Source organism: Chroicocephalus ridibundus, chromosome Z (genome assembly GCF_963924245.1).
Source record: "Chroicocephalus ridibundus chromosome Z, bChrRid1.1, whole genome shotgun sequence".
Lineage (NCBI taxonomy): Eukaryota > Metazoa > Chordata > Aves > Charadriiformes > Laridae > Chroicocephalus > Chroicocephalus ridibundus.
In genome coordinates, this window is record NC_086316.1 from 82,281,483 (window position 1) to 82,295,443 (window position 13,961).

The following is a 13,961-nucleotide window of genomic DNA, read 5'->3' on the forward strand; positions in this document are numbered from 1 at the left end:
GGGAGACCGTGTCGAACGCCTTGCTTAAGTCAAGGTAGACAACATCTACCGCCCTCCCCTCATCTATCCATCCAGTCATGCCATCATAGAAGGCTATCAGATTAGTCAGACATGATTTCCCCTTGGTGAATCCATGCTGAGTACTTCTGATAGCTTTCTTTTCCTCCACATGCCTTGAGATGACGCCCAGAACAAGCTGTTCCATTTCTTTCCAGGGATGGAGGTGAGGCTGACCGGCCTGTAGTTCCCCAGATCCTCCTTTTTGCCCTTTTTGAAGACTGGAGTGACATTGGCTTTCCTCCAGTCCTCAGGCACCTCGCCTGTTCTCCAGGACCTTTCAAAGATGATGGAGAGCAGCCCAGCAATGACTTCTGCCAGCTCCCTCAGCACTCTCGGGTGCATCCCATCAGGGCCCATGGACTTCTGAATATCTAATTGATCTAATTGATCCCTCACTCAATCCTCCTCAACCCAAGGGAAGTCTTCTTCTTTCCCCGTTACTTCCCCCAATGCCTGAGACTCCTGAGGGCTGGGCCAAGCAGTAAAGACCGAAGCAAAGAAGGCATTCAGTAACTCCGCCTTCTCCACGTCCTCCACCATCATGGCTCCTGTTTCACTTAACAGTGGGCCCACAACTTCTCTGGTCTTCCTTTTGCCTGCAATATACTTGTAGAAACCCTTACTGTTGAGCTTGACATCCCTGGCCAGGTTTAATTCCAGGGCGGCCTTGGCTTTCCTTGTTTCATCCCTGCACGCTCTGGCAGCATTCTTGTAATCCTCCCAAGGGGTCAGTCCCTTCTTCCACTTATTGTAGACTTCCTTCTTCCACTTGAGCTTTTTCAGAAGCTCCTTGCTCAACCATGCAGGTCTCCTGCGTCCCTTCGCTGATTTCTTTCTCCTAGGGATGCACTGATCCTGAGCTTGGAGGAAGTGGTCTTTGAATATCAACCAGCTTTCTTGAGCCCCTTTGCCTTCCAGAGCCCTAGCCCACGGGATCTCTCCAAGCAGTTTCTCGAAGAGGTCGAAGTTAGCCCTCCTGAAATCCAAGGTTGTAATTTTACTTCTCGATGTTTTGTGCGTGGTACCCATGATCCTGAACTCTATCGTTTCATGATCACTACAACCTAGGGTGCCCCCAACCTTAATGTCCTCCACCAGTCCCAGTGTTTGTCAGTACCAGGTCCAGAAGTGCTCCTCTCCTTGTTGGCTCAGTCCACACAGCCAGATGCAGCAGTGGGGCATTTCAACTAATAGCTGAATTCTAACATTAGTCTTGACATCAGGTAGCTGGGAGAATATTTCATTGTGCATTTGGACAATATTACTATTTCTGATAATTTCTTTGGAGAGATGAACGATATTTTCCTCATCTTGAGCTGTCTTTGGTCTTCTTTTCTCAGCATTGTTTTGTGCCTACTCCGGAGCAGCTCTTGCTAATGCCCTGTCTGTGGTAAGTTTTTGGGTGGGGATTTATGAGGGTTCTTCTTTGTTTGCTTTAACTGTATTTTGATTTGTTATGATACAATGTTAAGGAAGCACCTCAAAATTCTCCATGTCAGCTTTGACAGCATTGAAATGAGAATGCTGCAGCCAATGGCAGGTCTTGCACAGATTCTCTGCCCGTTGAATTCTGCACTTGCAGACTCCGACAATAAGATTTCAATAACCTTTGGAGCGAGTCACCCGCAGCAGGATTGTGCATGTATATGTGAATTCCAGCAGCAGTGAGCGATTTGAGATGCAACACTTAGTTGCAGGCAATGTTTTTGAATCATTCCCAGTGGTCCAAATTTTTCCTTGCTTCTTCCAAGATCCTTCTCCCACCCTACTCACAGATATTGTTTCAGTTTGATTTGTATATGAGAAGTAAAGTAGCGGGGGGAGAGAGTCTTCTCTTAAATACAAAATTATCGTATCTGGAAAGATCAAGAAAGAGGTGAAGCCAGAAATGCCAAGATTTGTCTCTTCTTTAAGATCTGAGAGATTAAAGCAAAACCATATTTTAATAAAATTGATTTAGTAACTGAAAAGGAAAAAAAAAATTAGAACTAGCAGCTTCGTGCATTAGATGTATGCATCTGGCATCCACTCGGTACCGTGCGGGTCTCTGCAGATGGGTTGCTTTGTTAAGCACACCTGCTTTTGGGATGCCTCAGAAAAAAAGAACATATACTTTGTCTCCTTGTGGTCTTGTTTTTTGGCAGACCCCAGGTCAGGTAAAGAGGTAGGGCCACAGAGCAGGACTGAGGTCCAGTAACACGTGGGCACTGAGTACAGTGAACGTGTGTGAATAGTTCTCTCAGTACATGACATTTTACGGGACAGGGAGGGTAGGATTCAGCTCTTTTATTAGACAATTTAAATGTCTACATGTGAGGTGGGTGTCTTGGCTTTCATTACAGCCAGCAGAGCTCTGGAGCCTGATTCAGTTGCTTCAATATTGGTGCCAAGTGCCACTCTGGCCAACGGCTGCATCTCCAAAAGGACTGAGGTTTCCAATGTGGGATGCCTTACACATCCCCGTACATTTCAGATAAACCAGATACCTCTGGGTGAGCAGCTGAATCGGCATTTGGTAGCAGAGGAGCTTCCCAGACCTCCAGTGACCAGCAGGCACCTAGCTCGCATGTAGCCCCCATGCAGGCTCCTGCATCTGGGCATCCTCCTCTGGATCCGAATGGGGGATGCTGTATGGTGAGGTTCAGGAATCATAGAATCACAGAACGGTTTGGGTTGGAAGGGACCTTTCAAGGCCATCTAGTCCAACCCCCCTGCCGTGAGCAGGGACATCTTCAACTAGATCAGGTTGCTCAGAGCCCCGTCCAACCTGACCTGGAATGTTTCCAGGGATGGGGCATCTCCCACCTCCCTGGGTGGTCCCGCGTCACACTGTCCTCAGGGAAAGCACAGGCTCTCCCAGCTTCTCAAATGCAAGAATTTAACAACGGGCAGAAGTAAGCAAAGGCAACATGCAAAAAGAGGTACCAAAAGGCACTTGTGTGTCTGTCCTTTCCCCTTCCAGCTTGGGCTGCCACTCTGCACCTGGCCCTTTTGCTTCTCCGCACTTCTCTTTTTGCTGATAAATTCAGACAACCCAGCCATCTACAAAATCCCTCTCTGCAAAGTCACCTACCCTGAAGCCAACCGGATCTACTACCTGAGAATGAAGAGAAGAGCATCCGAGAGCAGGAGAGAAGAGCAGAAACGCAAGCAGCAGAAACCCTCTGGCGACTCAAAGATAAGCACAGGAGGCACCCCCCTGTGCACCCCCAAAGCCCGCCACGCTTACTGATTTCAAATGCTCACGCGTGTACAGTTTTGGGGTGGTTTTTCAGATGCTAGCTGAGCACCTCACAGCCACAAACACCACCTTCAGCGGTGGTCTGCAGGCTGGGGATTCGTCACCCCACGCTCTGGAGGAAACACGATTTGCCCTTGAGCTAAGCTTTCCAAAAAGCACTCAGGTAACATAATGATGACTGCCTTATCAATCCACATGCTGTTAACTTGAAAGTCACCTCTTATCAATAGTAATTACAAGAATAGGCAGAAGAACATTAACGCTGGCATTTAATTTCAGGCAAGTAATTTAACAAAATAAATATGCTGAGAAGGCACTGATGTCTAATAATAATAAATAATGTAAGAACTACGTCAAGAGCTGCACTTCAAATTAAGAACATGTATATTTGAAAGTGGAATAAACAGACTGATCTCTTCCTTTCTTGTGTCCCATCAATGTCTAACCCTCTTAATCCCTCCTAACAGCTACAACATGCACAGGTAAATATTCCTACAGAGTGCGCACTATTTTTGGTGCCATCTCCTGACTCCTCGTTAAGTGACAAGACAATGAAGGTATGAATATATATGCTTTAATCAGACTAGAAAAGTGACTAGCTAGCAATGATCAAACACTTTTTCTTGCATCATTTTCTGTCTTACAAACAGATCTCTCTCCTGCTGAATGCAGGATAGCAGGTCTGAATCCCTACACATATCCAGTGGGAAACAGGAAAACTTCATGTGAAGAATGAGATAAATATTTACTGCTGATGGCAGTTACTGCAGTTCTTTCTCTCCTCTTCCTACGGGAACAGTTCCCCTGCACTAAGCCACGAGCAATGAACAAGTCACAGGCTCCCCTTGATGTTTGTTGGGACCTTCTCTTGGGTCTTCAGTACCTGACCTGCCCCACAGAAACCTCAGGAGGCATCATCAGAGTTAATGGTGGGAAACTGAGGACCCTCCTGCCAATGTTCTACCCAGGGGCTGGTTTCTAACAGGCATAAGGTGTGAGGACATGGCCACATTATACATCCTCCAGGTCCTTAAAACAGGGAAGGGCCAACTGCCCTACAAAGGACTTTTCGTGGGAGCCTTTCCCAAAATCTCAGCAAAACAAGCCTGATGACTGATAGAAAAGCTTCCACATTCTAAAGTCATGTCACATAGTCAGTTTAAAATCACAGATCCAAAGGATTTGAGGATTTCATATGCAAAGAGACTATGCAACCACAAACATACAGACCACTCTCCTTTCTACCTGTTGGTGCGGGGTTGTTTTGCAGATGCATTTGAGGGTCTTTGAGCAGGTCTCACCCAGTTCTCACCCGGCGCATGGACCTTTTTAAAAATGGGTGAGCCTGGGTGCTGCTCACGGGACTGTTTATGCCTTTATGAGCAAAAGACCAGCAGCACCAGCAACTGCCAGCTCCTCTAAATGTCCCCTAGAAGGAGCACCCAAGATTGACGTCAAACTGGGAGACAAAACTATGATGCCATATAGGTATGTTGAGATGCTTTTTAAACAGGTTAGGCCATTCCAGGGACCTCAATAAAATTTAGGTCCTACTTCCTCCCCTATCTGGATGATGACAGATTTGAGATTCCACCTGGCAGGACACCCTCACACATGCAGATAACTCCACATTTCAGTAGCCAAGATAACCCTGTCATTGAAAATTTAGGGATTCACTGAGCTTTGTAGCCGTTATAACCTGGTCCACTCTCAGACTTGAGGACCTGTGTCTCACCTCTGCACCATTTCAGGAAAGCCCTCCAGGAAAGCACCAAGGGAACGAGCTGGCATTCCCACATGCCACAAGTCGTCTTGGAGATAAATAAAAGACTGATATGTTTAGCCATGAGACTTTTGTTGGCCCAGGGCAAACTAAGAGGGATGGGACTGAGCACAGCTCAATACCTGACCTATCTCTATTAGAGGGAGGAAGATCTGACAGACGTACAACTGCAGCAAGCAGAAAAGCAAATGCGCTACAGTGGTCAAGACCTCCCATGCAAATCCCAGCAGCCTCCTGGAGCTGCTGAGCTCTGACAGGCAGCAGGAGCCCCAGGGCACAGCTGTATTTCTGTAACACAAGAGCAAGAGATGAGAACCACTAAAGTAGGAGAAACCAATTCTTTGCAAAAAGCAACCCGTGACCCAGCCACTGCACAAAGGCGGTTAAGCCTTAAAGCTGTCACAGAGGACTGCTGCAAATGGATCTGTGATCTCTGACAGCGCTAAAGGGCATTTGTAGGCTGCATGTGCAACTGCTTATTCCCGCATGGTGAGGCCAGAAAAAGCAAAGGCACCACCGGAATCATAGAATAGAATCAGAGAATTGCTTTGGTTGGAAGAAGATCGTCAAGTCCAGCCGTTAACCTAGCACTGCCAAGTTACCACAGAACCATGTCCCTCAGCACCACACCTACAGAAGAGGTGTCAGCAGGCAGGGAAGGAAGTGGAGAGCTGGAGGAGAACAAGGCTGCAGAGCTGCCCTTTGAGCCATGATGCCAGCAACCCACCACCAGTAAAGAAGCAGTCTCGTATGGTCCCTAGGGACTGCAAGATCAGGGACATCCCAATGTTACTGCTGCTGTAGAGAAAGAAAGAAAGGGAAAAGAACATATGAGGCAACACATAGCCAGCAGGACCCTTCATAGAATCATAGAATCATGGTTTGGGTTGGAAGGGACCTTTCAAGGCCATCTAGTCCAACCCCCTGCCATGAGCAGGGACATCTTCAACTAGATCAGGTTGCTCAGAGCCCCGTCCAACCTGACCTTGAATGTTTCCAGGGATGGAGCATCTCCCGCCTCTCCGGGCAACCTGGGCCAGTGTCTCACCACCCTCAGCATAAAAAAGATTTCTTTCTTATATCCAATCATCCACTTTGCACAGTTCAATTTAGCTCATACACAATCCAGCATTAGAGAAAGATTAGAATGGTAACAACATAAAATTACAAAAATACTATATAATAACGCTGGAACTATATTTTTGAAGAAAAACCTCGACGGTGGTTAGTTATGCCAAGCATATTATTTGTTTTCTTATAAATAAGAATGAAGTCCAAGCATAATATGGCTATTGGAAAGAATTTGTCATATAAAAGCCACCGAAGACATTAATTCCTCAGCCACAAGCAAATCCATCCTAAAATCAATTAGTAAAGCAATTTCAGGAGTTGAAGCCATCCATAAAAAATAGGGTATAAACAGCTTTAAGTCTCCATCTAATCAAAAGATCTGAGTAACTATAGCCAGTACTAATAATTCTTGAAAACAACCAAGACAAATCAAGTGTCTTCTGGAAGAAAACAGTAGACAATAAAAGCAGTAACCGAAGTTATCAATGGTAGCCCCAACAGCCTGCTGTCTATCAAGTTCTACAGAAAATATTCACTAACAGAAAGAAAATGCACAGTTTTCAATGGGACTAATTATTTTTAGACAGTTCCCAGAGATCTAACATAAAACAAATGTGCCCATAAAAAACAGAAAAGCCTAAAAACCAAAGCCACTTCTGTAGCTACAGCGGTCACTCCACTCAGCTCAAATGAAATAAATATTCCTGTACAAATCAATGCCTGGCCTAGCAGTTGCATCTATAAAAACAACCTCCTGAGAATTTGCCTTCAAAATCTGAACTTCAGTGGCAAATGGGAGCAGACTAAGGAATACGAAGGAATTGCAAGAGAACTCCCCAGTGAACAGACGTGACCGTCTAGGGCAATCGTGTAATATCACTTATTAGGGGCACAGAGTCTAGTTGGAGGCCAGTGACGAGTGGTGTTCCCCAGGGGTCAGTACTGGGTCCAGTCCTGTTCAACATATTCATCAATGACCTGGACGAGGGGATAGAGTGAACCCTCAGCAAGTTTGCTGATGACACCAAGCTGGGGGGGGTGGCTGACACACCGGAAGGCTGTGCCACCATACAGAGAGACCTGGACAGGTTGGAGATCTGGGCAGAGAGAAACCTTATGAAGTTCAACAAGGGCAAGTGTAGGGTGCTGCACCTGGGGAGGAACAACCCCATGCACCAGTACAGGTTGGGTGCTGACCTGCTGGAGAGGAGCTCAGCTGAAAGAGACCTGGGAGTCCTGGTGGACAACAGGATGACCATGAGTCAGCAATGTGCCCTTGTGGCCAAGAAGGCCAATGGCATCCTGGGGTGCATCAAGAAGAGCGTGGCCAGCAGGTCAAGGGAGGTCATCCTCCCCCTCTACTCTGCCGTGGTGAGGCCGCACCTGGAGTACTGTGTCCAGTTCTGGGTTCCCCGGTTCAAGAGGGACGGGGAACTGCTGGAAAGGGTGCAGCAGAGGGCTACAAAGATGATTAGGGGACTGGAACACCTCTCTTATGAGGAAAGGCTGAGGGATTTGGGTCTCTTCAGTCTGGAAAAAAGACGTCTGAGGGGTGACCTTATCAACGCTTATAAATACTTAAAGGGTGGGTGTCAGGACGATGGGGCGAGGCTCTTTTCAGTGGTGCCCGGGGACAGGACAAGAGGCAATGGGCACAAACTGGAACATAGGAAGTTCCACCTAAACATGAGGAGGAACTTCTTTACCCTGAGGGTGGCAGAGCACTGGAACAGGCTGCCCAGAGAGGTGGTGGAGTCTCCAACTCTGGAGACATTCAAAACCCACCTGGACGTGTTCCTGTGTAACCTGCTCTAGGTGACCCTGCTCTGGCAGGGGGGTTGGACTAGATGATCTCCAGAGGTCCCTTCCAACCCTATGATTCTATGATTCTATGATTCTATGATCACGACATATACCATGTGGCTCTAAGAAAAATGCTTACTTTATTGCTCCAAATGTCATTTTTCTTACTGTTCTATTTGCTCCATACCCCCTAAAAGAACCCAACAACAACAAAAATAAAAACCCAATTTGTCTCTTTGATAGGGCATTCACAGCTCTTCTCACACAGACATAGCTGCTTCTGTCAGTAAGATCAGTCACAGAACCTCCTACAGAAAAAGCTGAGCGAAATGCTTTAGATGTCCTGGCTTGGGTACTGATGACTGCAGAACGACTTACCCGTTAATTACTCTTCATGAACAATTAGCAAAGCTGTGCTGAGGGAATGTGGAGGGGAAGGATTTGTCTTCTCCATGGACATTAGTCTTGGCAGAGGTCTGCCGTCCACTCCTGAGCATCCTAGTTGCCAAAGTGTGGTGTTTACCACCTGATTCCTTCACCTGGTGACCTTTTTTGAGGCCCCCTCATGTCCTACCGGGGTCCAGAGCAGACAGAAACAGCAGTACAGAGGGAGAGCACTACAGGAGATGGTGACACGTCTCAGCCCAGGGAGGACACCCAAAGACGTAGGACTGGAAAATGCGCTACCCTGTTTTCAAACGGCGATGGAGCGATGCATCTGCAGCCCTGTATGGGAAGCAAGAGGCAGTGAAGTGCAACGGGTTAAAGTCTGCTGCCACTGAGCAGGTTTCCTCATTGGCCTCCGCTCTTAATTAAGCTGCCCGAGCCGCTCTGCAGCAGAGCCTGGGCCTTTCCCTCCTGGCTCTGTTCAATACTGCCCTGAGCTTAAAACAAGGATTGCCATGTTTCAGCCCTTCTGCAATGTCAACACCTCTTCTTCCCATACCTCCAACTACAGATCGGTGCAAAGAGGATGGTGAAATTGTCAGACACGGGGAGAGCAGGTGGGTCCCTCCCAAACCGCCAGCAGCCAGCGCATGGAGCCAGCCAGCACCAGCTGTCAGCCACCAGCCAACATCAGGGAGGGCTTTATGCTCCAGAGGGGTACTCCAGCAACACAGGACCTCACCACAGGCTGAAAACCACCAAATTTTACAACATGTAAGGCCAGGTTGGACGGGGCTGTGAGTAACCTGGTCTAGTGGGAGGTGTCGCTGCCCATAGCAGGGGGGTTGGAACTAGACCATCTTCAAGGTCCCTTCCAACTCTAACCAACCTATGATTATATGTCCAAATAAGAGAAGCCCCTAAAATCTCTAGCTGCTGGGAAGTTGCGCTCTGTTTTGTCCATGCCGAATATATCCAGTCTGCAATGACAGACGCGTTCCCCAGCACTGTAGACTGACTCGGGATTTTGTGGATCACATTTGCCAGGGTTACAGAAATGGCACCACTCTGAGGGTGAGATCTGTTCGACAAACACTGCCCCATAGATTCCCCTTCAACAGACAGGTGTGTTTTAATTTGGAAGATGGAAGGAGTTCAAACAGGAAACAAACCCTTGATTGCAGTTGATTTTACAGTTCTCAGGGGGTCTTTTACAAACTCCTGCAGCTGTTGCTACAGCTGGAATTCACACATCCCGATGGCGCAATGAGAAGACATGGGTTAACTCTGTGGGAAGAGCTGTGGTTCTTCCACCACATTTTCCCCGGGAATGAGTTTGGGCACCTCTGACTACAGCTCAGCAGCTCCTGAGCACACTCAATTACTGAATTTAGCAGCTTAAGCTGTCGTAGAGCTGCATCCTCACATCATAGAATCATAGAATCCCCCAGGTTGGAATGGACTTTTCAGATCATCAAGTCCAACCATCAACCTAACTCTGACAAAAACCACCACTAAACCATATCGCTAAGCACCATGCCTACTGGTCTTTTAAATACCTCCAGGGATGGTGACTCAACCACTGCCCTGGGCAGCCTCTTCCAAGGCTTAATAACCCTTTCAGTGTAAACATTTTTCCTAACACCCAGTCTAAATCTCCCCTGGTGCAACTTAAGGCCACTTGTCCTATCTCTTGCTCCTTGGGAGCAGAGACCAACCCCCCCCGGCTACCCCCTCCTTTCAGGGAGCTGTAGAGAGCGAGAAGGTCTCCCCTCAGCCTCCTCTTCTCCAGGCTGAACACCCCCAGCTCCCTCAGCCGCTCCTCACCAGGCATGTGCTCCAGACCCCTCACAGCACAGTCCTTTGCATAGAGAGTTGAGGGAGACCCAAATTCATGGTCCCAAAACATTCAGCTTCACTCAGCACAGCAGAGGTGAAGCACCAAGTACGTGTGGACCCCTTCCAAAAACATCCAGCTACCTCACCCACCCAAAATGAGCACATCTCTGCCGCTGCAAATCAAATTGTGCTGTGCACTGAACTGGGAAAGGCAAAGACAGAGAGACAGAGACACCCCCGACACGTGCAACTAGGATGACCTGGAGTCTGTTTCCCTTCCCTCCAGGGCGGCCCAGCCTGCGCCTGACCCCACTGCACAGCCCTCCTTTCAACTGAGGGGTGACAGCTCTGTCGCTCCGCCATCCACAGATCTCTTCTCTGCAAAACCACTCAGCCAGAAACCGGGCAGCGACTTCCTGGCTGTGGAGAAAAACAGAAAGGCAAAGACGACGACAAACTATCAGCCAGTGATGGTTTCTTACTGTAGATGAGTGAGTTTATTTCACTTGTGTAAATTAAATCCTGTTTAGGACATTTTCCATTCCCCAAAATTGAGTTATCCAGCAGACATTACATATTTTTTATTTTCCTTTCATCTTTCCTTTCCTTTTCAGCGTCCATAAAAATGCTGGTCTGTAGCACTGCATCACAAAACCCCACAGCCAGAGGTAACTCTACCGCTGTCCCTTGCACTGATTATTCATTTTTTGGTTCTTACTAGCGTCTGCTGTTTCATTTCTGGATGCTGCCAGTCCTCTTTCTCTTGTTGATCAGAGCCGCAACCCATCTTAGGTACAGCAACTTCCACTGCTACTAAGAACTACCTGGCAAGGAAATAGTAATTGCTGGGATTCACATGCTGAAAGAGTTTCTTGTTGGAACTATTATAGTATTCTGCTCTTTGCTAATACCCAACACATTCATCTCCTATAATGTATAGGTTTGTGAGAGTGAGTTATTTCCTTGAAAGCAGGGATGCCCTGGGTGAGACTCAAACCCCTACCATCAAGGCAAAGGAAGGGGAAAGGGTGTGAGACTCTACTAAGCTGAGATGAGACGCAGGGAAGTTAAGTGAGCTGACTCTGAAATTGCAAAAGTGGGTGAAGCAGCAGAAAAACACCTTGCCTTCTAGCATAAAAATGTGTCAAGTTTGGCCAGCGATGTCATTCTTATGAGGATCCCGCTGTCTTGATGTAGGTCTGGAAAATAAGCCTCTTCTTTGGATTTGGGCTTTTCCCTGGAGCCAGGAAAACAGTAGAGGACTTTGAAGCTGAAATTTAGAATTGTTTGAGTTGCAATTTCCTCTCCGGTCCTGAAATACAGTGATACAGTTAACCTCAGGCTTCCAAAACCTTCTAATGTTTCAGGATGTTTCAATACAGCTGATCCAGTCTACAACGCTGCGGATGAGCAGAAAAACAAGCAGCCTTGAGGTGCAGGCTCATGGTGTGAGGCGGAGAGCTTTGCAGAAGAGCCAGGCAGAACTGGTACCCCCTTCTCCAGCACAGATGCACGCAACAGGGAGAGAGGAGAGGATTTGAAGGTGTCTGAAGCTGAAGACAACCATACCAGAGGCCAGTGATTTCCAGACAAAGTGCAGATTATCTTGGGAGCCAGCTGGCCATAGTAAGTAACTGGCACTAGGATCATGATGGTGAAAAGAATGATTTCCAGTGGAGGTCCCATAGATGCTTGCGACTCGATCTCTTTTCCACAGGCATTCAGGCCAGCCAAGAGAAATGGCCATTGTTGATAAGAAAAGCGATAGTGCAGAGTGAAAAAAGGGCAGGGAACACATATCCAAACAAGGGGACCCAGCCAGATGAATGCATTTGGCTTTTCTTTGACCTTCTTTTTCATTGGGTTTTGTAACAGATATAACTACCTGGCATTTCTCGGGGCCTCAGAGACATTTCCTATGCTGGACACCAATGGCCACCTCTACACTAGTGAATGGAATTATGCCAGATGGCAACTCATCATCATGGTCCTTGGTATGTATTGCCTTGGCCAGCTAGTTCACTTCCAAGCATTTCTTCACGCCTAATAGCAGCAACGTTTTAAACCAGTATCTTGAAAAGTTTGCAACTGAAAGAGATGAGCTGTTTGCTACCCAGCACTCCAGCATTCAGAGCATCCACCTACAGAAAGAGAGTCTAAACTTGTGCCTAAACTTGGCACCTAATTTCCATGTCAGTGTAGAGCTTTTTTTACACCCTACTCTACCCACCAACCATTTACAACCCGCTCTTCACAAACTCCTGCTCCACTCCTATCCCAGTGGGTTTCCAGATAGAAGTTCTGCACTCTTGCAGTTGCATAAACTGAGAAGATGACCCTTGGGAGCAGGTCAGGCTGGATAGCAAAGACAGTGGGGCTCCAGAGCAGGTGGGCAGGGGAGGGGAGTGATGTGTGTGCATTGGAGGAACCATTAATTTTGGGAGCGTACATCATCAGCAGTATCCAAAGCCTTACACAAGCTCAGGGCACAGGGAGTTTTGCCGGGGAACTGCTGTTTATGAGCCCTCTAACAATTGGCATCTGAATATTTGCTCTGATTTCTGTAACTGCACATGTGCCGAACACATACCACGAGAGGGAGCTGGACACCGGAGCTGGACACGTCACCTCTCCAGCCATCTCCACAGCCAGTAGCTAGAGGAACTGCCACCCATTTGTCACACAGAGGAATGTCAAAGAGCAGCTCTTCCTAGGGAATTTTTACAGGCCAGAACGAAGGGACAGAAGCTGGTCCACTCTGTATAAGCCCAAAACTACCTCCTTCACAAACAAGCGCAAGATTGTGACAGACCCCTTGGTGCTCTGTGCTGAAACAGATTTTTCCACTCTCCGTTTGCTCTTGACAAAAAGCCACATGGCCACAGACGCCAACAGGCACAGACCTGCAGATGTTGCTCCCCCAGGCGCCCTGCCTCTGGGGCAGCTCAGCCCTTGCCTGGCCAAAGGAGATGCCTCCTCAGCCAGCGCATGGGCTGAGCATCACTCTCCCTCAGCACACCGCGGGGTTATCTCCCCCCTCCACCCACAACCCCATTTCCACTGCTGCCTCTCCGCGCTGCTCCAGAGAAACCACAGACTGCGGAAAATTCTGGGAGTGAAATGGTGGATTCCATCACAGTCAGCCTTACAGCAGGAGGCTAGACCAGGTGACAGAGGTCCCTTATGCTACAGTCCTAAGTCACTGGAGCAATTTTGGAGCATCACTGGGTTTTGACATCATCTTCCCATAACATCCTTATAGACAAGTTAATAAAATACAGGCTAGAGAAGTGGACGGTGAGGTGGACTGAAAACTGGATGAATGGAAGGGCCCAGAGAGTTGTAACCAGTGGCACAAAGTCCAACCAGAGGCCAGTTGCTAGTGGTACAACCCAGGGGTAATATACACTGGGGCTAAAAATGTTTAACGTCTTAATTAATTACCTAGGTGATGGTAGAGTGCACCCTCAGTGAATATGGAGAAGATAAAAAACTGGGAGGAGTAATTGATATGCCATCCCTAGAGTCCTCAATGGGATGGAAAAATGAGCTGACAAGAGCCTCATGAAGTTCGACAAGGAGAAGTGCAAAGTCCTGCACCTGGGGAGGAAAAATTCCATGCACCAGTAAATGCTGGGGGCCACCCAGCTGGCAGAAAAGGCCCTGGGGGTCCTGATGGGCACCAAGTTGACCATGATCCAACAATGTGCCCTTGCAGCAAAGGCAGCCAACAGCCTCCTGGGCTGCATTAGGAGGAACGCTGCCAGCAGGTCGAGG

General features: G+C 47.9%; 1 protein-coding gene across 2 annotated transcripts in view; it reads left to right on the forward strand.

Moving 5' to 3' along the window:
• The window catches only part of LOC134508698 (urea transporter 2-like), a 304,867-nt gene extending 301,158 nt beyond the window's left edge, over nt 1-3,709 (forward strand). For both annotated transcript variants that reach the window (XM_063320620.1, XM_063320619.1), the window contains 2 exons: nt 1,401-1,450; nt 3,023-3,709. In XM_063320620.1, the coding sequence (XP_063176690.1) occupies nt 1,401-1,450; nt 3,023-3,292 (320 nt within the window). In that variant the 3' untranslated portion in view covers nt 3,293-3,709. The remainder of the gene's footprint in view (nt 1-1,400; nt 1,451-3,022) is intronic.
• Nucleotides 3,710-13,961: the final 10,252 nt, after the last annotated feature.